Source organism: Mesoplodon bidens, assembly GCF_964165515.1.
Source record: "Mesoplodon bidens genome assembly, chromosome: 19".
Taxonomy (NCBI): Eukaryota; Metazoa; Chordata; class Mammalia; order Artiodactyla; family Ziphiidae; genus Mesoplodon; species Mesoplodon bidens.
In genome coordinates this window covers 53,546,120-53,571,689 of record NC_138179.1, presented here as the reverse complement: position 1 = coordinate 53,571,689, position 25,570 = coordinate 53,546,120, and the positions used below count along the sequence as shown (strand labels likewise).

General features: G+C 52.5%; 1 protein-coding gene across 1 annotated transcript; it reads right to left on the bottom strand.

Moving 5' to 3' along the window:
• Positions 1–14,358: 14,358 nt before the first annotated feature.
• EPOP (elongin BC and polycomb repressive complex 2 associated protein) lies at positions 14,359–17,296 on the bottom strand. The gene has a single exon (XM_081220007.1). The coding sequence runs from the start codon at positions 17,111–17,113 to the stop codon at positions 15,974–15,976; it is 1,140 nt and encodes a 379-aa protein (XP_081076133.1). The 5' UTR covers positions 17,114–17,296; the 3' UTR covers positions 14,359–15,973.
• Positions 17,297–25,570: the final 8,274 nt, after the last annotated feature.

The following is a 25,570-nucleotide window of genomic DNA, read 5'->3' as shown; positions in this document are numbered from 1 at the left end:
TGCGTAAAGTCCAGAGGCAGATGCAGTAGACAAGTAGAAGACTCATTATTTCCAACTTCTGGGAACACATTCTGGTGGGGGGAATAAATAGGTACCGTAAAGACTCTGGTATCATCTAGAGTCTAGACCAAGGTTTCTCACCCTCAGCACAATTGATGTATTGTACTGGGCAATTTTTTTAAGTGATTTTTATTTATATTAAAAAAAATTTTTTTTAAAGTTTGGCAGTGCCACGTGGCATGGGGGAATCTCAGTTCCCTGACCAGGGGTCGAACCCATCCCCCCTGCAGTGGAAACGCCAAGTCCTAACCACTGGACCACCAGGGAAGTCCCTGGGCAATTCTTTATCGAGGGCGACTGTCCTGTGCATCATAGGATGTTTAGCAGCATCCCTGGTCTCTCTCTATCCTTTAGAGGCCAGTAGCACCCTCTCCCCAGTTGTGACAACCAAAAATGTCCCCAGACATTGCCAAATGTTCCCTGGGATTGGGGGGACCAAAATCACTCCAGCTGAGAACCACTGCTATGAGGTCTTTGAATGAGTCAACATACTCAGTAAGCTCAGGGTTCATCTTCAAAGACCCACGTTGCTCCATATTTTTGTATTTTAACCATGGTGAGGGCAGAAATCTCTCATCTAATTCCTTTCCACCAAGCATAACCTTCCCTTGATGCCCCAGGCCCCCACTCTGAGCATGAGTCCAGCCCCTGGAGATTCTTGAGGAGTAATCAAGGTCACCCCCAAACTAAATGGCCCCAGCCTTGAACCCTTCGGGCTTGCATGTCTGCTTTTTAGCATCATTCTACCTCTCCTTCCCTTGTCATCAAGTTGTCACCTGTGGGACTGTCACTTACACTCCTATCTCTGCCGGCCCCCATTCCCTTTGACTGGCAGCTTCCAGGAGTTAGAAACTAGATTTTGCAGATCAGTGTTTTTCTAACTGTGCTCTGCCAGGCGCTGGGAGCCCTGCAGGGCCTCTCAGAAGCCCCCAGGGGATGGCGGGAGGGATTGGAAAGGCTTCCAAGGTGCAGAGCAGGCAGGTCTCCCTGGCCCTCCACCCCTGGCTCCCACCACAGCAGCTGGACTCGTCTCAGTTTTATTTCTTTCTGCTTCTGCATGATATCCTTTGGACCAAAAGTCCCAGGGGTAAGAAGCGTTTGCAAACTGCTGACCTAGATGGGGGGTATTGTGAGAGCAGAGGGCCGCCTAACATGTAAAATGTCTACGCTTTGGTGTGCAGCTTGGTGGTGTGCAGCTTGGTGGTGTCCATCGTGGTTGTTTGGAGGTCCTTTAAGCTTCTTTTCCAGCTTCTTATGAGTGGGTGGATGGTGGGGATGCCGATAGGAGGGGGTCACTTTACATAGCGGCCGAGCCCTCTATGTATGTGGGCAGGAGAAGGGACCAGAGAGGCAGACCAGGCCTCCAGGCTTCCGTATCAGGTCAGGATGCCTCTTCCTGGGTGGAGGAGGCAGCACAAACCCCAGGAAATGAGGGCTCTAATCCCCTACTCGCCCCCAGGGAGCAAAACAGAGAGTAATCACACAGAAGTAGAGGCAGAAAGAGCTGAGGCAAGACACCAGGAAGAACTTTCCAGCGCAGCCCTGGTAGAGGAGCAGTTGGGAGCGGCCGTGCAGCAGCCAGCTCTGGGGCAGTGGGGTGTCCCAGTTGCAGGCTGAGGGATAATCGCACGCACGTGCGCGCACACACACACACACACACACACACTCCTTCCTGGCCCCTGCCCCCAACCAGGGCTGAGTCCTGCACAGATAAACCTCCAGGCCCTGAAACTTGGCAAGGGGTGTGGGAGCAGGGTCTGGGGCCATGCCTCATCCTCCCTTCTCTAAGAAGCCCTTTCTATCAGAGCCTTGCCAGACTGCGGCAGAATGTGTGGGGATCTTGTTCCCGAGGGGCTTAGGGGATGGAGCAGCCTCTCCCTCCCCTCCCCCCTACCTCCTGACCTCCAGGCCCCACTGAACCCTCAGGACACAGGCACAATCAGGCATTTCATGCCTCGCAAGGGTCAGAATGAAAGGCCTGTGTCTGTCTGCTCTCCCCTCCCCCTCTCCCATCTTCAGATTTTTCCAGCTGCCCTAGGGCCAGAGCCTCGTCTTTCTCCCTCCTCTCCCCCTCCTGTCCACTAAGTTCTTTACAAATATCTGGGAACGGAAGGGATTGCTGTCAATATCCTGCACTGCTTGCCGCTAACTCAGATCTCCAACGCGCCAGAGAGGGAAGGAAGATGCTGATGGTTCTTCCCTGTCACTCACAGAAACCAGCCAGCTCAATGGCACCCCAAGGTCACACAGCACTGGCTGTTCTCCTGCCCACCTCCTCCCTCCCACTCTGTGCTCCTCCATGGTTTGCCGGGGGAAACCAGATAAGAGGATGAGCTCCTAGCCACTTCCCCATGGAGCCAAAGGGCTTCTCTCCACTGGAAAATCCCCAGGCACTGATATTGACTGAGACCTGAAGGAGTCGCTGAACCTAAAAAGCAAGTTCACATCAGAGGTCAATGGCTGTACCCCAAGAAGGGGGGCTCTCTGTGCAGGCTGGGGCTGCGGAACTCTGATGTGTTCTCCCCACCCCCACCCTGATACTGACGTCTAGACCAGCAGCCAGGAACTGGCGTCACCATTCTCCTGTCCCCCAGACACTCGTCCCACCGCCACCACCCGTGAGCAACCATTCCGGGGCCTGACATTCTGTCAGCTTCACACCAGCTCCCAGGGCCCCAGCCAGGAGCGCTTCCTGGATAAAATATTAAACATGCAAATCTGAGACAGTGCCTTAACGAGCGACAGACTGCACGACCACAGCCTGGCAAAGGAGACGCACGCCGTCCGGGGGTGGGGCGGTGAGAAGTATATATAGATATAGACTTTGGATCTATCTGTGCAACGTGTGTATAAGGCAGAGAACAGCAGGGATGGAAAACTACAGCAGCAGCCTCCAGCTCGGGTGGCCTGAGGTCGGTAGGAGGCTGGTGGGGAGGGAGGGTCAGGAGGGAGGATCCCCAAAGCCCAGCCCAGAGTGGAGGATGACAAAAGCCCTTTGTGCTTGGATTCTGTGCAGAGGGGGCCAGAGACTCAGGGCAGGGGAATGAGCATTTGGTTTTGGAGAAGGAAGTTGGTTAGAGGCAAGGTCTCAGGGAGGAAGTAAGGAAAGGTGAGAGACAGAGGAGGCAGAGGCCTGGGGGGTCACAGGGAGAACACCTCAACTCCCATGTGGCACTGGGCCTTCTTATATGGCACCCACACTGGCCCGGGGTGTTGTGGAGCTCCTATAGCATTCGGTCAGTGTGGTTCCACCTTGATCCAGATTGACATGAACTTGACAATGGTGCTGCTCAAACTTTAACGTGCACATGCATCAAAGGTCTTGTTAACAATGCAGGTTCTGATTCAGAAGGTCTGCGTGGGGCCTGAGATTTTGCATTTCCAACACGCCTCGGTGATGCCAGTGCTATTTGTCCACTGACCCCAAAGGAGCAGCCATGATCTGCAAGGAATTAGAACATGGAGCTCACTTTGGCTCAGATGGACAACGAACCCACAGGAGTCCTGAGGGGCCCAGGGTGCTGATGAAGAGGGTGTCTATCCATGGTGTCCAGCGGATCAAGGAATTAGAACCATATGACACCTGCCTGGGCCCAAGCTGACATGGAACTCCCAGCCCAGAATGTCAGGGAGCCCACAGCAGCCCACACTAAGGCGCCCCCAGGGCCTGGAGCTGACATGGAGCCCAGGAGGTCTTAAACTAACTAACATAGGGCCCGCATTGCTCCAGAGTATTATGGCGCCCACGAGGAACTCGATTGAAGTGGAGCCTGCTTTGGCCCAGAGTGAGAGGGAATCCACAGTAGCCACAGGGGTCTGCACTGACTTGGAACCCTAAAGGACTAAGGTGATGCCACATTGGTACCCAGGGTGACACGGAGCTCACAGGGCTTGGGCTGATGTGGCCCTGGAAACAAAGCCCCTGAGCTAAAGAGGGCTGCAGTGGGGGCCCCAGACAGAGCAGGGGGCTCTCCACAGCCTCTCCAAGATGCAGAAGGCAGGAAAGGAGGGACCGAAGGAGGCAGCGGAGGGGAGGGGCAGGAGTCACGGAGTGTGCCAGCTCTGGGGCTGCCGTGAGCCTGCGTGCCGTGGGCTGGGCGGTACTTGGCTGGGCCCCGGGTTGGAAGGCGTTGGAGAGACGGTGCTGCACAGCTCAGCTGGAAGAGGAAGTGGGAAGCTGGAGGCAGGGCAGGCACGGGGCCCTGACACGGGGCACGTCCTCGCTAGAAAGGCCTGGCATAGGGAAGGGCCCACTGCCCTCTCCAGGACCCTGGCATTCAGACTCCCTGCTCCCATCGTACACGAGGACGTGGGGGTTATGGGCTTAGGGCTGAGGGATCCCAGATCAAGGAGTGGCTCACACTAGAGGAGCAGACCAAAGAACATCTCCCTGGCTGGGGGGGACTCAGGTCCCAGAGGAGTAAGGGTTCTCACTCCCTGGGATAAGAGACCCTTCCCATGCAGCCAGGCCCCCGGGCAGGGTGCCCTGACACCTCTGTGTCCTTCCCCAGGGGAAAAAATGCAGGTCCCCAAAGACGCCCCAACCGTATCTGGAGACAGATGTCCTCCATCTTTTTCTTAACCAAATCTAACCCTCACTCTCCGATCTGATCACACGCACTCTTCCCCACCCAGGTGAAGGGCTGCTCGGGGTCCACCTGCAGCTTCCCTTTATGCCCAGGTGGAGATAGAGGAGGATGGGATGGACGGAGGGGTGTTGCTATGGGATCTTGCTACAGCACATCTGGTGGTACCAGGCAGGAGGAACGCCAGCCTTTTTAACAAGGTTTTAGAGACATTTTTCTTAACCAAAGCCCCAGACAGCTGGCTACTCCAGGTAACATCTGGCCCCCCATCCCACCAGCCCCAGGCCAAGAGACGGAGAACATCTCCACTCCTCTGCCTGCCTCCCCACCCCCATTCCTGGTCCCTGGGTGATAAGGGTCTCCACATCTCCCACTCCCTTCTTTGGCCCCCTCCCTCAGGGGCAGGTGTTCTGAAGAGGCTAGGGGGCTCCCAGGTCCAAGGGTATCTTTCCCTGCCCTCTCCCCCTCCTCCAGCCCTGCCCCCTTTCCCGGCTCAGCCTGTCACTGCTGGAGAATCAATCCCTAGCTCCACCCCCGCCTGCACGCTGACCTCGTTTCTGCCTCGATGCAGAGGGGACACGTCCTTACATGCTCCCAGACTCAGCGTGGTGCGTGGCCCAGAGACGCATGCTCCGCGCACTCAGGATAGCCTGACGCAGGAACTTCGGCGCTCATTCCCAAACACGCTCAGACTCACGCGCACATGCACGTAGGTCCATAGATACCTCCCCAACTCAGGAACCTGTCAGGGACCCAGTCACAAGCACACACACAGGACCAACGGACACGTGTGGACAGACATACGGGCCCTCATAACCCACAGACAGTTCCCCACAGGGGCACCCCACTGTCTCCAGCTCCTGCTGCCAGGTCCTCTAGGCCAAAGCAACACCAAAGGAGGCTCATGGCTGCCTCAGCCACGGGATCGGGGTCACCCCCAACCCAGGACTGTATGCTCAGTCTCCCCTCCTCTCTCCAGGGTGTCCACCTTTCAGAACTGTAGGTGAGTTATTTCCCTGTGACAGGACCCTATACCTCCACGGGAGGGACCAAAGGTGGGGGACACTCCACGTCTGTTTTCATGGCAACAGAGAAGGTCCTGTGACCTCCGTCTGTGGCTATGACAGGAAGTGGGTAAGGCAACCCCACTGTGGGGCCGCTAGAATCTTAATCCCTCTCAGCTGTTCCTCTGTTAAAACAAATGCTGAATTGCACAGGTAGGGAAATGAAAGGCTTTGTACATTGTCAAGCTCCATGCCATAAATGTAAGAGATCACTGTTTATTCGGCCTGCTGATGTCTGTGCGGTGGGCAGAGGGAAGGTTCGGGCCACTGTCCGCCCTGCTTTTCCTGGGAGATCACCCTGCCCACATCCCTCATATTTCAAAGACTCTGGCCCTTGACTCCTAGAAAGCCTCTCCGACCCAAGTCTTGCTGTCTTCTTGGGCAGCCTCGGGGTCCCGGCAAAGCCCAAAAAGTAGGCGGCCTCCACTGGCCAACCTCCCCTCCTCCCAGGCCTCTGCCTCCCTGCTTCCACTGCAGCTGTTCTGTGCCCTCCTCACATCTTCACCCTCTCACACTTCCCAGTTTTCTACTGAGATCTTGCCCCGACCCCGCCTTCAACTTCGGTCCCCATCCAACCCCTGGATCCATCACGTCATACCCTCACTCTCGTGGTCCTGGACTTCCTCTGCCTGCAGTGGGAAGAACTCCCGCCCTGGGCCCACCCATGTGCCTGCTGCACTCCTGGACCCCAGCCCTAGAGGCTAAGCTCAGCTGGAAAAAGCCCCACACCCCAGAACTTTGGTGCCTCCACCAATTCCCAGTTTGCAACGGTCTTTGTATTGTTGGCAGATTCCTTCTGTCAGCTTGACTTTCTCTGATCTCCTCAATCTTCCAGCCAACTCTTCCCTGTCCCGCCCTGTACCCCTCAACCTAGTCCCGTTTCTCAGAGAAAATGGAAGCTCTCTAGAAAGTAATCCCTCCTCTCCCACAATTGCCAGCGTGCCTTGAGTGTGTGTTCATGTCTGGGAACGCACATTTCCCGCCCTGTCCACCTAGCTCTGGGTCCCAGCCCCTCCCCACCCACAGAGGCCTAACTCCCTCACTCATCATTTTTCCAGCATCTTCAACCCCTCCCTCTCCCCCAGCTCCACTGCAATCAGGCTTGATCCTGAGTCTCCTTCTAGATCATTCCCCAACTCTTTCCCTTCCTTCGCATCCAACTTCCTCAAAAGAGATGCCTTCAGTTGCTGAATCTACTTCTTTACCGCCTGGTTCACGCATCCATCCCCCGGCCCACCCCCCCACCACTGCCCTTGAAGGGCCATTAGAGTCACCAGTCACCTCCTAGTTGCCAAGGCTGGTGGATGTTCTTCATCCCCTATTTTATCTGATCCTTGTGCAACATTCAACACAGTTCCCCACTTTCTCTTTCTTGATACACTCTCCTCCCTTGGTTCTCGTGTTAGTTAGGATAAGTGATATTGTATTCATTAGGCCAACTTTTTATTTCATTGTATTTTAATTTTATGTTGTACTAGTTAGGTTAGTAACTTGTATTAGGCTAATTAGTTACATTAGTTGGGTTAGGCTAAATTGTATTAACTTAGTTAAGTTGTATTAGTTAGGCTAAACTCTGGTAACAGAGAGATCCAAAGAAGACAGCTGCTCAAAGAATGTAAAGTTTCTTACATTCCAGGTCCATGAGGAACTCCCCTGCAGTCATTCGGAGACCCAGGTTCCCTCTGTGGTGTTGCTGCACTGCCCCCTAGGGCTTATTGGTGACTCAAGACCAAAGATAGGGGACTGCCCTGTGGGGCTCCAGCCTCGGGAAGGGGAAAGGCAGTGTACAGAGGATTTACCTAGGGTCTTAAAGCCCAGGCGGAGAAGGGCTCACACCACCTCCCCTTGGCCTCCCACTGGTGGGGATGAAATCACACGCCCACACCTGGCAGCGGGGAGCTAGCCGGGAAGCGAGTCCACCGGGGCAGCCACTGGAGCGCAGACATTGATGGACGACCGGCAGGGGTCGCCAGAGTTTCGATGGCGTCTCTCCTACCTCCTGGCCCTTCCTCTCATCTTACTTAATGTCCCTCAGGGTTCTATTCTTGGATCTCTTCCCACTGGCCACACATTCCCTGATCATTCTTGTCCAGTCATAGGCTGAGGACTCCAAACATACCTATTCCCAGCCCAAATCTCCCTCTTGAACAGCAGACCCACCTGGATACCAGGGCCAAAAGCTGGATTCAAGCTACACTCCTCCCTCACTCCACCCCACACTCCATCCCTCACCGAGGCCTGGTAATTCTGCTTTATAAAGGCCTCTCCTCTCCTTCTCCCTGCAGATTCCCTCATTTTTTCTCACAGCCTCCAAACTCATCTCCCTGCCTCCGCCCACCCCACAATACTTCACCCATCCTCCAGTGACACATGGGGCTTCAAGGTCCAATCCTGAGCCCTCTTCTCTGCCCACTTTTTAGTCTTTCCCTGAGCCCCACATCCAGCCTCCCAACCTCCATTCCCAAGGATGCCCAGGTGACTCACACGAGTACATCTCTGGCCCTCCCCGCTTCTCTGATCATCAGACATATCCACTTGGACGCCTCAAGGGCACCTTGGACTCTACGTGCCCAAATCTGAGCTCAGGATGTTCCCCCTGCTGCCACCCAGCACAGTGTTTCCTGTCTCATTGTCAATCCAGGTCTAAAGCCAGAGTCCCAAGACTTGCTCTTGTCACCTCCCTCTCCCTTGTCCCCCGGATCTAACCCTCACTACATCCGGTCAACTCTACCTGCGTCCACTTCACTCCACATCTACATCCCCCCACCCCACCGCATCCATCCTCCCGGCCAGGCCACCATCACCTCTTGCCTGGACTCTGACTCTTCACCAATCTCCCTACACCTGCCTTTGTCCCCATGGTCTACACGGATGCCACAGAGATCCTTCCCAAATGCCACAAATCTGATTGTCACAGCCTTACTTAAAACACATCTCCGTCTTCCAGTGTTGTCAGGACGGGCCCTGATCCTTACCTTGGCCTATGAGACCATACAGGACCTGGCCCCACCCTGCCTCTGTGCAGTGCCTCCTCTGACTGGGCTCCGGCCACGCTCGGTTCTTTGATGTGCCTCCCTCTCTCCAGCCCCGGGACCGTTACCCACACTGTCCCATCTGCCGGGAACACTCTTCCTCCCCTCTCCTTGTTGTTACCTCGAAGCCATCATTCCAAGCTCATCTCACGGATCATCTCCCCAGAGAAGGCTCTTCTGCCCTCCTTGACCAGGGTGGGCCCTTCTGTCCCAGCCCCCGGCCCCTTACACCCGTCTCCTTCACAACACTTGTCTCAGCTGCGTGAGATTATTATTATTATTATTATTTTTTTTTTTTTTGCGGTACGCGGGCCTCTCACTGCTGTGGCCTTTCCCGTTGCGGAGCACAGGCTCCGGACGCGCAGGCTCAGCGGCCATGGCTCACGGGCCCAGCTGCTCCGCGGCATGTGGGATCTTCCCGGACCGGGGCACGAACCCGTGTCCCCTGCATCGGCAGGCGGACTCTCAACCACTGCGCCACCAGGGAAGCCCGAGATTATTATTATTGATGACGATCGGTCCCACCCACACACTGGAAGAGGGCCAGGACCCCGCCTGATCTGCTCACCATCGTCCTCATCTCTTGTTACGTGCGCCCTGTGCTCCAGGCAATATGATCTGTTCAAGAGGCCCACTCACTCAAGCCACAGATTCCTCCCTACCCTTCAAGCCTCCACTCATGTATCTCCTCCTCTGGGAAGTCCTCCCTGACTTGCTCCACTGTCCCCTCAGTCGCAAGGATCTCCATCTCCACGCTGGTCATGCTGTCCTGTGACTGCTTGCTCATTTGTCTCTTTCCCGTACTAAGCTGTGAGCTCTGGGAGAGAAACAAGTGGGTTTTGTCATTTCTTATCTCTAGCCCTTAGCCCATTGTCCAGAACAGTAAATGCCTGAGTAAATGTTAGCTCTCTTCACTGCCCCTCCCAACTCCTTTAAAATGGTGCCTCACAGCTTGATACTTAAGGCTAAAAACTGGAAATGACCCAAACATCCATCAACAGAATACATCAACTGTAGAATATTCATACAGTGAAACACTACTACACGGCAATGAAAAGAATAACACACAACAGCATGGTGAAGCCAACATGCATAAGGTTGAACAAAAGAAACCAGAACCAGAAAGTACCTTCCATGTCTATGAAGGTCAGAAACAGGCAAAATAAATCTGTGGTGACAGAGGCAGCGTGGTGGTTATCTCAGAGGATTGACTGGGAGTGGGCCTGGCGAAGCTTCCCCGAGGGCTGCAAACATTGCTCACCTAGACCTGGGTGGTGCTCACACAGCTATGTCCGTGTGTAAATGTTAAGCTGGAATTTTTGTGCGCTTTAAAGCAGATAATTTTCCCTTTATTTTTTTTAAGTGCTATGATTTTGCAACAAATCATGGATAACAGACCTCTTGTGTCTCAGAGCCACTTCCTGCTACCGAGTCCCCTGATTTCAGGTGATGATAAGTGAAGCCCAGAGAGGGTAAACCACTCAGGTGGAGTTGCCCAGCACGTCTGTGGAAAGCCCACATTCTAAGGAGGGGACTGCCCATGCAACTAAAGGCTCTTCGGGGGCAGGCTCTGTGTGTTTCTGGCACAGAGCTCTGTGGTCTCCAAATGTTGGTGGGGGCTACTCCCAGTCTGTAACTTGTTGCTACTGGGGTGGTGAAACATGGCAGCAGTGTGGTCATTAAGAGCACAAACTCTAAGGGCACAATTCTGTAACTGTGTGGACTTAACCTCTCTGTACCTCAGTTTCCTCATCTGCAAAATGGGGATTATAATAGTACCTACCTCATCATGTTCTAAGGATTAGATGAGTGGCTAAACATAAAGCCCTTAGAACAGTGCCTGGCCCCAAGCCATGTAATTGTTTGCTATGATAACCTCTCTTAGGGGAAAACCCAGGCAGACAGTCCAGAGTTAAACTTTGCTCTGCCACTGGCTGTGCCACCTCAGGCAAGTTGATTAACCTCTCTGAGCCTCCATTTCCTCATCTATTAAACAGAGATAATCATACTTTTCTTTGTTATAAAAGCAAAATAATGCATGCAAAGCCCCCGGCTAAGTTCCTTGTGTGCAGGGACCATGTCTTACACATCCCTCTTCCCAAGCCCCAGCACTGCGAGGTGCTCAATGGCCTGTAAGAATTATGCCTTCCCCACCCGCCCTTGTCCAGCGTCCATCCTCCTTCTGGTGCTAGCAGACAGCTGCATCTAGCGGACAACTCTGTAACTGCATGCTGGCCAAGTTCCACTCTCCAAGCTGGGTGAAGTCCTTTAAATAAGCCTTTTAAAATAGGCACTCTGCATTAGACAAGTATTCGTTAGGTGCCAGCTGTGTACAGGACATGGATCCAGGACCTAAATAAAATGAAGCAAGAGATACAAGATGACTGCAGAGGGGTGCAAGAAAAAAATCACAAACAATTATAACCGTATCATCAATACCCTACTTTTTTATCTTAAAGAAAATACATAGGGGGACTTGACACACTGGACAGTGTCTTCTCAGGAAGTTTTTTTTGTTTTTTTTAACATCTTTATTGGAGTATAATTGCAGGAAGTTTTTACAATTGCAGGAATGATTTCCAAGTGGCCGTTTCATGTCAGTGACTCTCAGTTAAGGCCAAAGCAATGAAATGAAAGCTTAGGTCAGAAAGGTGATTCCCTTAGGATAGCCGGACTAGCTTCCCAGATTCTTCATGGAGAGGAGGACTGGGGGTGTCCAAAGCCCATATTCTTCCACCACACTTTACTACCCCTCCCCCAGACATAAGAGTGAAGAGGGTCTAGCAGTGGCACAGATCACATCCAACTGGGGGGAATCAAAGAAGAGTTCGTGGAGGAGATTGCATCTCACATGGGGAATGAAGGTAGAGAAAGAGTGGGTGGCTGGGGCAGGAAGGGTGTTCCGGTGCGATGGACCATACAGTGTACAAAGTGAAGTAACAGGGAAAGCCTGGACAGGAGAGTTAGGGCCAAGTCATAGAGGGCCCCAAAGGACAGGCCAATAGAATCAGGGGACCCACTGAGTAAGAAGGTAACCTAATCCGAGGAGGTCAGAGAAACATCTGAGATCCAGAAACTAGTTAGGTGGCTACTGCAAGAGTCCAGACCGCACCTGTGGGAGTTGCACCATGGTGGAGACAATAAGAGATACTGGCGAGGCTAGAAGCAGGGGGAGGTTCAGAAATTGGTAGTAGTGGGTCAAATGGGAGAACCCAGGGGAGAATTCAAGGTGCCGAGTCTTGGGGATATGAAAAGGAAAAAGGCAGAGCTGTAACCAGAACGTGGACTTGACCAGGAGGGACTGATGTGAGCAGGGGGTGGAGACAATGAGCTGGGTCTTCTACAGGGAGAGTGTGAGTTGCCAGCGTCCACAGGAGACCTGGCACCAAAGCTCAGGAGAGGGGCTGGGCTGGAGGGAGAGGAGGCAGGTACCTATGCCTGTGATTTGGGAGTCACTTACCTATGCCTGTGCCAGCTGAAGACTTGGAAGAAGACAAAAGAAATCACGTGGGGAGACATGGGGTCAGAGGGTAGATGTTACCTGGACATCATCAGTCTGCCTCTTTTTAAAGCTTCCTGGGGACAGAGGAAGCTGAGGAGGCACAGAAGACAGAGGGAACTTTGGAGAGAGAAAACCAGGAGACCCTGGTGCACATCCAGCAGCGTCACCGGTCATGAAGTGATTCAGGAGTCAGGGAGGCCGGGATGCAATCACTGGATTTGTGGTTGAGGGTTGTCTTGGGTGACCCTGGAAAGAGCAGTTTCAGTTTTGGGGGCAGAAGTCAAACCACAAAGATTTAAAAGGCAAGAGGCAGAGGGTGTGGGGGCAGCTGAGGATCCAGGAGGAGGGAGGTGATGGTGAGCAGAGCTGGATTAGGGGGAAGCAGGCAAGGTGCCTTGGGAACAAAATTTAAGGAGGCTCTCCCTCTCAGGGTCGTGCAGGTGGCCCTGATGAGAGGCAGACACCTGGTCCCAGAGCTGTTGAGAGATAGAGACCCTCTGAGACTAAAGGAACTGAGATAACCCAGGAAGGGAACTTAGAGACCCAGACAGAAGCTAAGATCCTTCGACCTCCACATCTAGGCAAAAACACAGTGGCCAGTGGTAGAGCCTCGGAGGACATGAATGCTGAGGGAGGGGAGGGATGGAAAAGAGGATGCACCGATAATCTGGGAGCAGGGGCAGGGGACTCTGAGAGAAACACCGAGAGAGAGTGGAGGAAACCAGGGAGGGAGGGAGAGCTTCCTCGGGACCCTCCTGGGGAGATTCTCCCCACCCCGCCTCAGTGAGTGTTAGGAGGAGGGAGAGTCCCAGCATCCTTGTGTCAGCCTGAGGAAAGCAAGGGGTCCAACTCTGCCTTTCCCCAGGCTGCTCCAACTCAGGGAGGCTTGTGGTCCCAGCCCAAGAAGGTCTGTACCCCACACCGACCCAGCACACCACAGTACGTGCTTCCTTCCTCCAGGAAGCCTGAGCAAGTTTTTCCATCCTGGGACTTAGCTTCTGTAGTGAGCTGAATGGTGGCACCCAAAAAGATAAGTCCCCGCCCTAACTCCACTGCCCCCAGAACCTGTGAATGTCACCTTACTTGGAGAAAGGGTCTTTGCAGATGTCATTTAATAAAGGTTGTCATGATGAGATCATCCTGGATTATCCAGGTGGGCCCTACATCCAATGACAAATGTCCTTATAAGAGACAGAAGAGGGGAAGGCCACGTGAAGACGGAAGCAGAGATTGGAGTAAGGCAGCCACAACCCAAGAAACACCTAGAGCCACCAGAAGCTGGAGGAGGCGAGGGATTCTCCCCTAGAGCCTCTGGGGGGAGCACAGCCCTGCAGTTACCTTGATGTCAGGACTTCTAGCCTTTAGAATTGTGAGAGAATACATTTCTATTGTTTCAAGCCACCAAGGTTTTGGCAATTTGTTGTGGCAGCCCTAGGAGACGAATATAGTACCCTATTCTGTAAAATGACTAGAAAGATTCTAGGGATGCTTCCAGCCTTAAGATTCTCCAAATTAAACCATTCAGCAAGGGGAGGAGTTCCAGGTCTGGCCAAAAGGTGTGTTTTTTAACTCACTGCCCAGCCCCCTTCCAGGTTGAGGATTAATACTTTGACTTGAAGGAGGGGGAAAGCCAAAGGAAAGGCATCCCCTCCCACTCCTCAGAGAAGAAGGAAGAGTCCCAAAAGGGTATTACATGACCCACCACTCCCCTCCTTCGCCCAGAGCTCACGCCACCCCGCCCAGGCTGGTCAAACGGGCCCAAACTGACCTGACTAAAAGCAAGGAGCTCTTTAAAAGCAGGAGTCTGCCTTTCTGAATTTCTCCTTGCAAACCTCGCCCCCTCTTCACAGCGCCTCTCTCCCCACCCCTCACAGTTGCGTTCTTCCTTGGCCTTCCCCGTTCTTGGGGGGCAAGATAAGATGGATACCCCTGAAGCACAGGAATGGAAGGCACTCCCCCACCCTCCTCCCTCCTCCCCACAACACAGCTGGAGGGGGAGGGGAGGTCAGCAGGGTTCATAAAGGCCAGATGTTGAGGAGAAAGAGAGCAGTGCCCGACCCACACCCACCCACCCCGCCCCCACCCCCAGCAAAAGAAAAATTAAAAGAGACAGCTTTTAAAACAAACAAAACTTTTGTGGTCCAAAACAGTTTTCCTCGAGAATCTGCTCTATGCAAACATTAACAACTTTTTACAAAGCATTTTCACAGAAAAGGAGACAAGTCCTTCCCCAGTATCATATGTGGGAATTGTTTTTCCCTTGTCCCGTCTTGGGGGAAAAGGGGGCGATATTCACGAGTGTGGGCAGAAGGGGCACTGGGTCCCTCAGTTGTTGGGAAGATTGGCAACCCCCAGTTTCCCCTCACACCTAAACGTGGAATTTCCCTAACAGCTAAACTCCCCAGACCTCACCTGGGTGGAGGAGAAAGCAATTCCACTCCCCTCCGACTCACTCCCCTCCCCCAGGAAAACAGAACTTCTGACCTCAAAACTAATCCCCTGGCCCTGCCCCTTTCGGATCCATCAGGTCCCTGACAACTCCCGAAATGCCTGAAGTTGGGTGGGGGGAGGATGCTAAAGGTTCCGCAGCCCAGTTCCCATCCAAACCCAAACTTTGCCCCTTCAAAACCCACTGGACCTTGTGGTTAGGCCAAGAGGCCTTTCGTTTACCCCCTCCACAGAGAGCAGCTTGTCTTCTTTCTCGCCTTGAAGGGGTCTCAGTTTGGGTGTTCAGAGGATGGACCCAGGCCTGCCCGCTACCTCCACACCCCCCATCCTTAAACCGTTGGCGAGGACCTGGTGAGGCAACTTCTTTGGTCTGATTTTATTGATTTCTTCCACCTTCCATTACTTTCCCTGGGATGGTCTCTGGCCCCTTCCCCAGACAAAGTCTGCACTTTTGAAGGGGAGGGGGTCCCTCAGCCCTGCGCCTCCTAATATAAGGAGTAAACTGGCGGAGGGGGCTGACTTCTGGGGGGGAGTCCTCTTTTACCCATCAGACCTTATAACCTGAAAGCAAACGGGGAATACTGGAGAGGCGAACCCCAAAACTGGACAAAGGGGAAAGGTTGGTGGCTGAGAATGAATATCTCGGTAACTAGGGGTCCCTTGACTTGGGGGTCCCTAGGAAAAGAACCGGAAGGGGGTGATCTCCCCCTTGCCTAAGCTGCTCCCTCCCCCGTGAAGGCTGCAGTGGTGCCCAGAGACTAGGGAAGGCCCGAGGGGAGTGAAGGGTTAAAGGCCTGGATGGTGCGGGTGGGGGATGCCCCCGGGAGCTGCCAATCACCTCCCCACCCCCAGCAGGGCCCCCCCACCCCAATCCCCAGGCTCGCCCACAGAAACAACCGGTTTGTCCATCACCAAGGTCTCTCTCCCTCTTTTTTCTTCCTTGTCTTTGAGCTGTAGCCTCCTCGGCTCCCCCTGGGGTGAAGGCCCTGCCCCCAGAGATCCGAGATGGAAGAGGCGAGGGATTGGAATCTATGTCTTTAAGCCTTTTTCGATTAAGCCTTCTCCTGACTCCAGCCCTTGGTTCGCCTCCAAAGGATAAGGGGGAGGGGGTGTCACCCCAACCAGTTAGGTGCTTGAAGATCACTGTCATTTGAGGTCCCTCTGACCACAGCCCATAAAACCCGAAGAGGACAGGCAAAGGTGAGAAATGAGGCTCTGCCCTCGAGCCCGCAGTTTGGCTGTGGCCCCCACTTTTCCCCTTTGGCAGAAGAGGTCTCACGCTCAGAGCTGCTCCAGGTTGATCCCCCAGAATTTGAGGCCGGGGGGCTCAGGGACAGCGGGACCCCCAATCTGCCACCTCCACAGCGGGTGGGCAGGCGGGGGCTTAGAGTCTCCCTGGAGACGAAGCGAGGATGCCGGCCCTAAGTCTCCGTCCTCCCCCACCACCAGGGCCGGGGGGCAGGGGAAGCAGTCGAGGAGGCTGAAGGTGCTCGTGGTGGGGAGCGTCGGTGCAGGACGGCGGGGCTGTGCGCTGCGTTGGGGGGGCGTCGGCCGCCGGCGTTTCTTGGCGGCTCCCCGGGAGGGCCCTTTGGCTGGGGGCCGCTCGGGCCCCCGGCGCAAACTCGGAGTGTCGAGGGCGAAGCCCTTCGCGTAACACCAAAGTTTCGAGCGGCGGATCAGACGATCGAAATGTTCCTGGCGGAGATCGCCGGGCGCCGCCGGAGCTTCGCTGGCCGTCGAGGGGCTGGCGGCTGTTGCCTCGGGGGCGGCCTTCGGGGGGTTTCCATCGACTGCGGCAGTCTGGCTCGGCGGGGGCGGCTCCGGCGCTGTCCCGGGCCCCGCGGGCTCAGAGGAGAGGCCCGCAGGTGGCGACGGAGGCCGGGAACCCGGTTCCTGATGCGGGCTGGCGGCGGGGCCAGGCTGGGAGCCGAGACCCGGGGCTGGCCTAGGCGGAGCCGAGACAGAGCTGGTCGGAGATTCCCGAAGGCGCCGGGGCGCCGGGCAGCGGCCGGGAGGTACGCCGCCGCGAGCGCCGAAGTGCGGGAAACTGCCTCCGCCCTCTTCCTCCTCGCCGCGGCCCCGGCACACAGCGGCGTCGGCATCCTGGCTGGCCGGGGAGTTGGGATCGTTGTAACGCCCGGCCTGTCCAGCGAGGTGCTTCAGGCCATCCGGGGCCCAGCCGCCGGTGCACAGTGGGGCATGAGGGCCCAGCAGCACCGGAGCCCGCGGCGCCAGCTCCCCAGGCCCCAGGCCCAGAGAGGACGCCCGGGGTTTGGCAAGGGCGCAGAAGGCAAGGGCACGCAGGCACAGCGGAGAGAACTCCTGGGTCCCCCGACGCGTCTTCCGGGGTGTGGGGGAGCAGGGCGACCCTCGCGGGGACGCCGGCACTGCGAGGCGGGGAGCGGGGCACAGAGTCTCCATGGAACCACCCGGGGGGGTGCCCACTGCGGGGGCCCTGGTCCCAACGGCGGGATGCCCTGGCTGCCCGAAGAGCCCACGGGCGAGGGGAACATCGCCCCCCCTCGACGGGGAGGTCTCTGCTCACGGGCGCCCCCGGCCCGCACCCCTGGGCCGCGGAGCTCCGGCTCCCTCTTCGATCTCGTCACGCGGCTCTCCTGGCGGCCGGACTCCTGGGTCCCTGCGAGTCCCGGCGCGGTCGGCCGCCCTTCCTGCCGCCGCGATCCCTGTGCAGCCCAGGCGGGAGCCCCTCTTGAGTTGCCCAGAGCGCAGAGGCTGGGGAAACAAAGCGGCCGGCGGCCGCGGGAGGCGGGAAGGACCCCGGGCCCGGCACCCGGTGCCCGGGCCCAGGCGGCAGGGAGGGCGCCTTCCGCCCGCTCGGCTTCTTTCTTCCCCGCTGGCTCCCGGAGACCGCGTTATAGAGAACTGCCCCCTCGCTGCCCCAATACCAGCGCCGGGGCCGCGAGCCCGCCGCTGATTGGGCGGCACTGCCAGTGACGTTAGCCCGGACCCCACCCCTCCAGCGGCACCGCCCCCGTCCCCATTCCGCACACAGACACACACACGTGGACCCGGCGCGGCGGCGGCTGGGAGGGAGGGAAGGAGGGTGCGTGCGCGGGTGGGATCGCGACTGGCGAAACGCGCCGTTGCACGTGGCGCGGTGGCGTCCTGGTGTTCAGTCGCCGCAAAGCACTTCATTTTTTCCTTAGCAGTCATGGTTTTCGCATCCATAAAATGGGAATGTTCGTATCTACCCTCTTGGGACAACGTGAATCAACATAGGTGAATCTCAAAGGCGAAGATGAAAGAAAAGATGAAAAGAGGTTGTTTAGAAACTTTGCACAGCAGGGCCTCCTGCAAGCAGAGAATGTTCCCAACCTCTCTGTTTCGGTCGCCTGGAACAGTGACTGGCACACAGTGGGCTCAAGAAATGTTGAATGAATAGTTGGGAATTCAGTGAGTGTGTGCAAGATGATCAAAGGAAGAAATAAATTCGGAGAGGAGGAGTATTATTACGCCCACGAAAGACGATAAATAGACTTTCTCAGTACCTGTTTCCATTTCTGACTTAGCTTCTAAATGGCCCCTTGAACAAATTCTGAGGGGCTGGCTCTGCAGCCCCCCTCAAATCCCAAGACTCTGGCCTGTGAGGCCTGAACTGCCAAAATGGGTTGAGGAGACCAAAGGAGGGGACACACACACCCTCACTCTTATCTCCCCCCTGCAGAGTAAAGCAAAGAAAAAGTGAATTCCAATAAAAATCCTGATAATGGAAGGCCACGTCCCCGCAGCACGTTCCATCCTCTTACCCTTATTTAGTTTCTGTAGATCCTGCTATTATAGGAAAATCTGTGAATGTTCTTTGTTGTTGTTGTCTGTCTCTCCCATTAGTCTGGACATGAGCTGATGAGAACTTTGTTTTAATCACTTCTGCACCCTCAGCGCCTATAACAGTGCCCGGACTTAATAAGTACTCAATATATATTTGTAAGTGAATGAACGAATCCCTGAAATATTTCTCTCTTAATAAAAATCAGGTTATTGGAATATAGCGACTTCCCATCCCCAGAAATATACAGAGAGATTGATATGATGACATGGAGTAAGGGTGTGTTCGTATGTGGGGCGGGGGGGTCACAGAGAGAAATATCTTACTCTGAGGCAGGGATAAGAGAGGGTTTCTGTAAGGGGCCAAATAATGCAGCTTGCATCCTGGTCCTCCTGGTGATGACAACAGAAGTATTGTTTCCCTACACGTCATCACATAACATTTGGGAGGAAAGGGATCAGGAAGCTCTGTCATCCCTACATCCCTTTTGCAGAGGCCAGAGGTAAAGATCCCAAGGTGGGGCTAGGGTTTGAGGAACAAGAGGGTGTTGTGTTCTATTGCTCAAAACACTCACCCCCTAGCATCTTCTGCAGAAGAAGTCTTCAGGGAAGTTGTCATGAAGGGGGAGCCTGGGGTCCTGCCAGGTCTAGACTCCAGGCTTCCTGAGTGCCAAGAACCCTGCTCCCCTGCCACTCACACACACGCAGACCGGAGGAAAGTTCTGGAAGGATGACGATCTTCACAGCTGTCTCTCCTGGCGGACAGGGCTGAAAACTTTTACCCTGAGACGGTGGGACCAGATTTCTTTTGCTTATGGGGCATGTTTCAGTCCGACCCTCCTCCAGACTCTTTGCAACTAAGATACCTGGGGAGTGGGCTTGGGCCCCACATGCGGGAAGCTAGACTGGAAAACTCTTTTCAGCCTCTAGAGTCTCACTCATATTTGTATCCTCGTACCTAGCACAGTGTTGACACAAGGAGAGAACACGCAAAAAAATGTTGGGCATGAATAAATGAATGAATCATATATATCAATGCAGAAAGGGGCTCCTCTTTCTCCCACCCCAAAAGCCACCAGTCCCACAAATCTGAGTTTAGGGGCTTTATTGGGTCTATTACTACTGAGTCCTTCCCTGAAGAAGGAATTCTCTCCACCTCCACTTTCCTTTTTTTCCCCTTCCTTGAATCGGGCACCCCAGAATACAGCCCAGGTGTGAAAACTCTTTGTGGGCACAGAAGCACTATACAAACAGTAGGGGTTAGTGTGAGTAACTCTCCAGCTGAAAGGGCCTAGAGTCATTGAACCTCCACTGTCAGAGGGCTTGGACCAGGGGTGTCTGCTGTGCGACCCTGGGCAGATCACTTGGACACTCTGAGTCTCAGCATCCCTATCAGTGAAAAGGCAAAACAGTGGCTTCCTTACAACGTTATCAGGAGGGTGGAGACGATGTGAGCGGGCTGACCCAGCTGTTGCAATTCCTGTTGCCTACAGTAGAGGACACTCGACCCCATCCTCAGCCCATGGGATGAGGAGGCAACACCCTTCACAGAAACCTCTCCTCCTCCCCAGAGGAGAAAAATAGGGACGAGGCTGGATGCCGGGTCCCATCTGACTCCTCCGGGATAAGGGATAGGAAAGGCCCCTCAAGACCTGGAAGCCAGACTTCCCTTTCTGTGGCCCATCTGAGTCTCACCCAAAGGCCTGTGTTCAAGGATTTGGGAACAGGGGACCAGCCCACTTTCCCCAGAAGAAGGCACAGCAGGAACTGGACCTAGACGTCCAGCCCAATAATCATTTCTATAGTACAGACAGCATTCCAGTCTCTGTTCTAAGAACTTTATGTTATTTAATCCCCATAATAATTCTGAGGTACTTTTTTTTTCATTGAAGTATTGTTGATTTACAATGTTGTGTTAGCTTCTGGTGTACATCAAAGTGATTCAGTTATACATATATATACATATTCTTTTTCATAGTCTTTTTCATTATGGTTTATTACAGGATATTGAATATACTTCCCTGTGTTATACGGTAGGACCTTGTTGTTTATCTATTTTATATATAGTGGTTTGCATCTGCTAATACCATACTCCTAATTTATCCCTCTCCTACCTCCTTTCCCCTTTGGTAACCATAAGTCTGTTTTCTTTTTTTAATTTAATTTAATTTAATTTTTTATACAGAAGGTTCTTATTGGTCATCTGTTTTATACATATTAGTGTATATATGTCAATCTCAATCTCCCAATTCATCCCACCACCACCACCCCCGCCCCGCTTTCCCTGCTTGGTGTCTATACGTTTGTTCTCTCCATCTGTGTCTCTATTTCTGCCTTGCAAACCAGTTCATCTGTACCGTTTTTCTGGATCCCACATATATGCGTTAATATACGATATTTGTTTTTCTCTTTCTGACTTACTTCACTGTGTATGACAGTCTCTAGGTCCATCCACGTCTCTACGTAATGACCCAACTTCGTTCTTTCTTTACCATAAGTCTGTTTTTTATGTCTATGAATCTGTTTCTGTTTCGTAAATAAGTTCATTTGTGTCATATTTTAGATTCCACGTGTAAGTGATATCATATGGTATTTGTTTTTCTCTTTCTGACTTACTTCACTTAGTATGATGATTTCTAGGTCCATCCATGCTGCTGCAAATGGCATTATTTCATTCTTTTTTATGGCTGAGTAGTATTCCATTGTGTATATATACCACATCTTCTTTATCCATTCATCTGCCAATGGACATTTAAGCTGCTTCCACGTCCTGGCTATTGTAAACAGTGCTGCTGTGAACATTGGGGTGCATGTATCTTTGTGAATTATAGTTTTCTCTGGATATATGTCCAGGAGTGGGATTGCTGGATCATATGGCAACTCTATTTTTAGTTTTTTAAGGAGCCTCCATACTGTTTTCCATAGTGGCTGCACCAATTTACATTCCCACCAACACTGTAGGAGGGTTCCCTTTTCTCCACACTCGCTGCAGCTTTTGTTATTTGTAGACTTTTTAAGGATGGCCATTCTGACCAGTGTGAGGTAGTACCTATGAGGTAGACGCTTTTAATTTTTAAAACTTTACATACTATCCGGAACCCATTTTAAGTGTCTCAGTGATTTTTAGTAAATTTACAGAGTTATACAACCATCACCACAATTCAATCTTAGAACATTTCCTAAGGACCCTCATGCCCACTTGCAGTAAATCCCTGTTCCCACCCCAGGTGATTAAACTACTTTCTGTCTCTATAGATCTGCCTTTTCTGGACATTTCATAGAAATGGAAAGGCCATATGCGGTCTTTTGCATCTAACTTCTTTTACAAAAAGATAATGTTCTGAGGTTTATCAGTGTTGTAGCATATATTAGTAGTCTGTTGCTTTTTATTGCAAGTATCCCGTAGTATGGATATACCCCATTTGGTTTATCCAATCACATTTGACTTTTTTCCACTTTTTGATTATTATAAATAATAATGTTATGAACTTTGGCATACAAGTCTTTGCGTTGACATGTTTTCATTTCTCTTGAATAGACAGCAAAGAGTGGGATTGCAAGGTCATAGGGTAAATTTATGTTTAACTTTTAAAGAAACTGCCAAACTGTCTATTAATATCCATGCCACAAATGAGGAAAGTGAGGGACAGAGATTTTAAGTGACTTGCCCAAGTTCACACTGCCAGCAAGTGTCAGGGGCAGCTGGGTCCCAAGTCCATGCTCATATCCATGGGTCTACCCCGAGACGATGAATGTAAGAGGGAAGCCATTTCTCGCCCGCCACACCACAGCCACCACCATTTTTATCCATCTTGCTTCCAGAATTCCCTATGTCAACCAATTCCCTGTGTCAACCAAGAAGGCTGTATCATCCCTTAGCCAACATCCACACTTTGCTCTGGAAATTTGCTGAGGTTAACAGCTTAAGTTCTGAACTCAAATGGGTTTCTTCATATTCCAGACTCCTCCTTTTACCAGCGGTGTGACTGGGGGCAAGTTACTTAACCTCTGCTTTAGCTTCCTCATCTATAAAATAGAAATGGCACCTTCCTTCATGCAGTTTTTAACAATGGCTTCTTATGGAAACTTTCAAACCTATACAAAAGTAAACAGGGAAGTGTAATGAACCTTCATGTACCCAACACTCAACTTCAAAACTTGTTAACTCATGGCCAATCTCATTTCATCCTTCTCCTCATCCATTTCCTTCCCTACTCCGATTTTTTAAAAACCAACTTTACTGAGGTACAATTTACATACAATAAAAGGCACATTTTAAGTGTACAGTTTTCACAAATGAATATACCCATACTAACCACAATTAAGATAGAGAACATACCCTATATTATCTTGAAGCAAATCCCAGGTATCATATCATTTCATTCCAAACTATTTCAATACGTATCGTTACAGGATAAGAACTCTTGAAAATAAACATAACCCCAATGCTGTTATCAAACCTAAACAGAATTATCATCCTTTAATTTCATCAAATAGCCAGTCAGTGTTCAAATTTCTAATTATCTTAAAATATTTTTTTCTCTACAACTTATTTAGCTTATTTGAATTAGGATCCAAGGAAGGGTTTCAAGTGATTGATATGTTTCTTAACTCTCTTTTAATCTATAAATTCCTCCTTTTTCTCTTTTCATTTTCTCTTTGCAACTTATTCATTCATTGAAGATACCCAACTGTCGTCTAGATTTCCCACAGCCTAGAATTTACTGGCTGCAATCCCACAGTGTTATGTAATCAAGCAACGTAAAAATTACTTCTCTGTAATTCAAATTTAACTGAACAACCTATGTTTCATCTGGCAGCCTTATCTATGTGCCTGTGTCACGTTGGAGGCACAGTGGTGAGCAAGACAGACAAACCCCACCCCACCTCGAGAGTGTATGTTCTAGTAAACTAGGGGAAGCCAGGTAATATACCAGCAGACAACATTCCTTCTGGGGATATTGTGAGGATTAAGAGAGAAACCCGTATGTTTAGCACACAGTCCACAGAAGTCCTTGATAAATGCAAGTGTCCTTGGCAGTAGCTTAGCCTTGTCCCCTTTTCCTGTTTCTTCCCTTTTCCATCCCTTCTCCACACACCCCACCCCACCCCCAGGGATTACTCTGGGTTTGCCCTCCTCCTGCTATACTTCCTCTGCAGGTCTGTAGTTAGTTCATTTATCTATTTACCCAACATTCCCTAAGCACTTCCCTTGCAGCAAGCCCCAGACCAGACCCTGGGGACTCAGAGGCAAAGGGGACACAGTCTGGTGGGAGAGATGGACAGTCTAGGCTAATCCGAGAAATAACACTAGAAGGATGACCATGGTCCCTGGAACGGTAGAGGCGGGATGACGGTAGAAGAGGGAAGTCTTTTCACAGGAGGTAATCTTCCACTTAGGCTCTAAAGGATGGGCAAAAGTACTCAAAGGAGACATGGGAGAAGAATTCCAGCTGAGGAAACAGTATGGGCAAGGAACCGAGACAAGAAAGCGCCTGCCCTTGGGCTGCCAGATACCAGCCGTCCCCATCTTTCCCTCCTGAGAAGTAGAGGGGGCCCTGGCCTTGGTCCCGTGCCATCTGCCCTCTGAGAGTCATCCCTCATTATTTCCCTTACCCACTCCATCCACGTGTCTCTCCCATTAAAAAGCCACATCTTCCCTGGACCCCCCAGGCTCTAGCCCCATCCCTGTCTCCTCCCCCTCACAGCCAAGCTTCCCCCAAGAGCTGTCTACACACTGTCTTCCTTTTCGCAATTCCCACTTCCTCCTCAGCCCACTTCCATCTGCTTCCACCTCCACCTGCCACTGAAATAGCTCCTGCTGTGTTTCCAGTGGCCTGCATCTCATCAGAACTGGCAGGCTCTCCTCAGCCCTCCTGTCTGACCTCTCAGCCGTATCCCACGTGACTGGCCACTTCCTCTTTCTAGGAACTTTCCAGCCCCTCACATTCTGGGCACTGCACTTCCCTGGTGTCCTCCTGCCTCCCCAGCTGCTCCTCTTGGTCTGCAGCCCAGGCTCATTCTTCCTTCCTCTGCCCAAACAAACATCAGGGTTCCTTAAGGCTCGTCCAGAACTTCCCTCTTCTCTCTCTGGACACTCTTCTGTGTCCATGGCGCAGGTACCATCTGGCCTCTTGGCCTCCACCTCAGGCATTTCAAAAGCCCCACACACGCAGCCTGTCTCAAACTATCAGCAACCTGCCTCCTCTGCGACATGTTCCAGCTTCAGGGAAAACTGTTCCAATGCATGGCTCCTCCATCCACCCCCTTCCACAGCCAGAAACCCAGGCGTCATCTTGGCACCTCCTAGCCAATGCCTCAGTCGGTCACGTGGTCATTACATTCCAGGTCTTCTTCTCCCCACCTCCATTCCGGCCAACCCGGCCATGCCCTCTATCTAAGCCGCAAACTGGATTGTGTTACCCCCTACTCAAAACCTTTTGGTGGCTTCCAATTGCCTTCAGGATGAAGAATGAAACCATTAACTTGGCTCACAGGTAGGTTAGAGCAGTAGCCAGACAACTCCCACAGGTTCTCCTGGGGCGGGGGGACAGGTTCCCTCACCTTCCACCTCCCCTGTGCTGTCCTCCCCCCCTTCAGCCACTCAGGCCCCCCTTTAGCACCCAAGCATCCAGCTCCCTCCTCTCCCTTCCTTAGAACATACTGTTCCCTCTGACCGTACACTTTTCCCCCACCTCCTTTCTCCTGTGCCTGGCCCACGCCTGCTTCTATTCGGAGCTCCACTGATTCATTCCTCCCTGGGAGAAAGCCGTTCCCCACCCCTCCAGACTGACCAGGTCAGCTTCCACCATCATCCCCCATCAAGATCTGTGTATCTTTCCTTCAAAGCACTCTCATCCCCTTGTCACTGTCCATTTGTTAGTGCAGCTAACTGATTATTCACCTCTCCCCTTGAAACATACCACACTCTGTGTTTCAAGGGCCACATTAGATTTTGCCTTAGCTCGGTGACTAGCACATAACTGGCACTCATATACATTTTTAAAAATCTTTTTTATTATGCATATTTCAACCTAAAGAGAAGTAGGGAATAGTATAAAATGAACTCCCATATACCCATTACCTAGATAA

Coding starts and splice junctions, on each gene's coding strand:
- EPOP (XM_081220007.1), bottom strand. CDS start 17,113: ATGGAGACTCTGTGCCCCGCTCCCCGCCTCGCAGTGCCGGCGTCCCCG.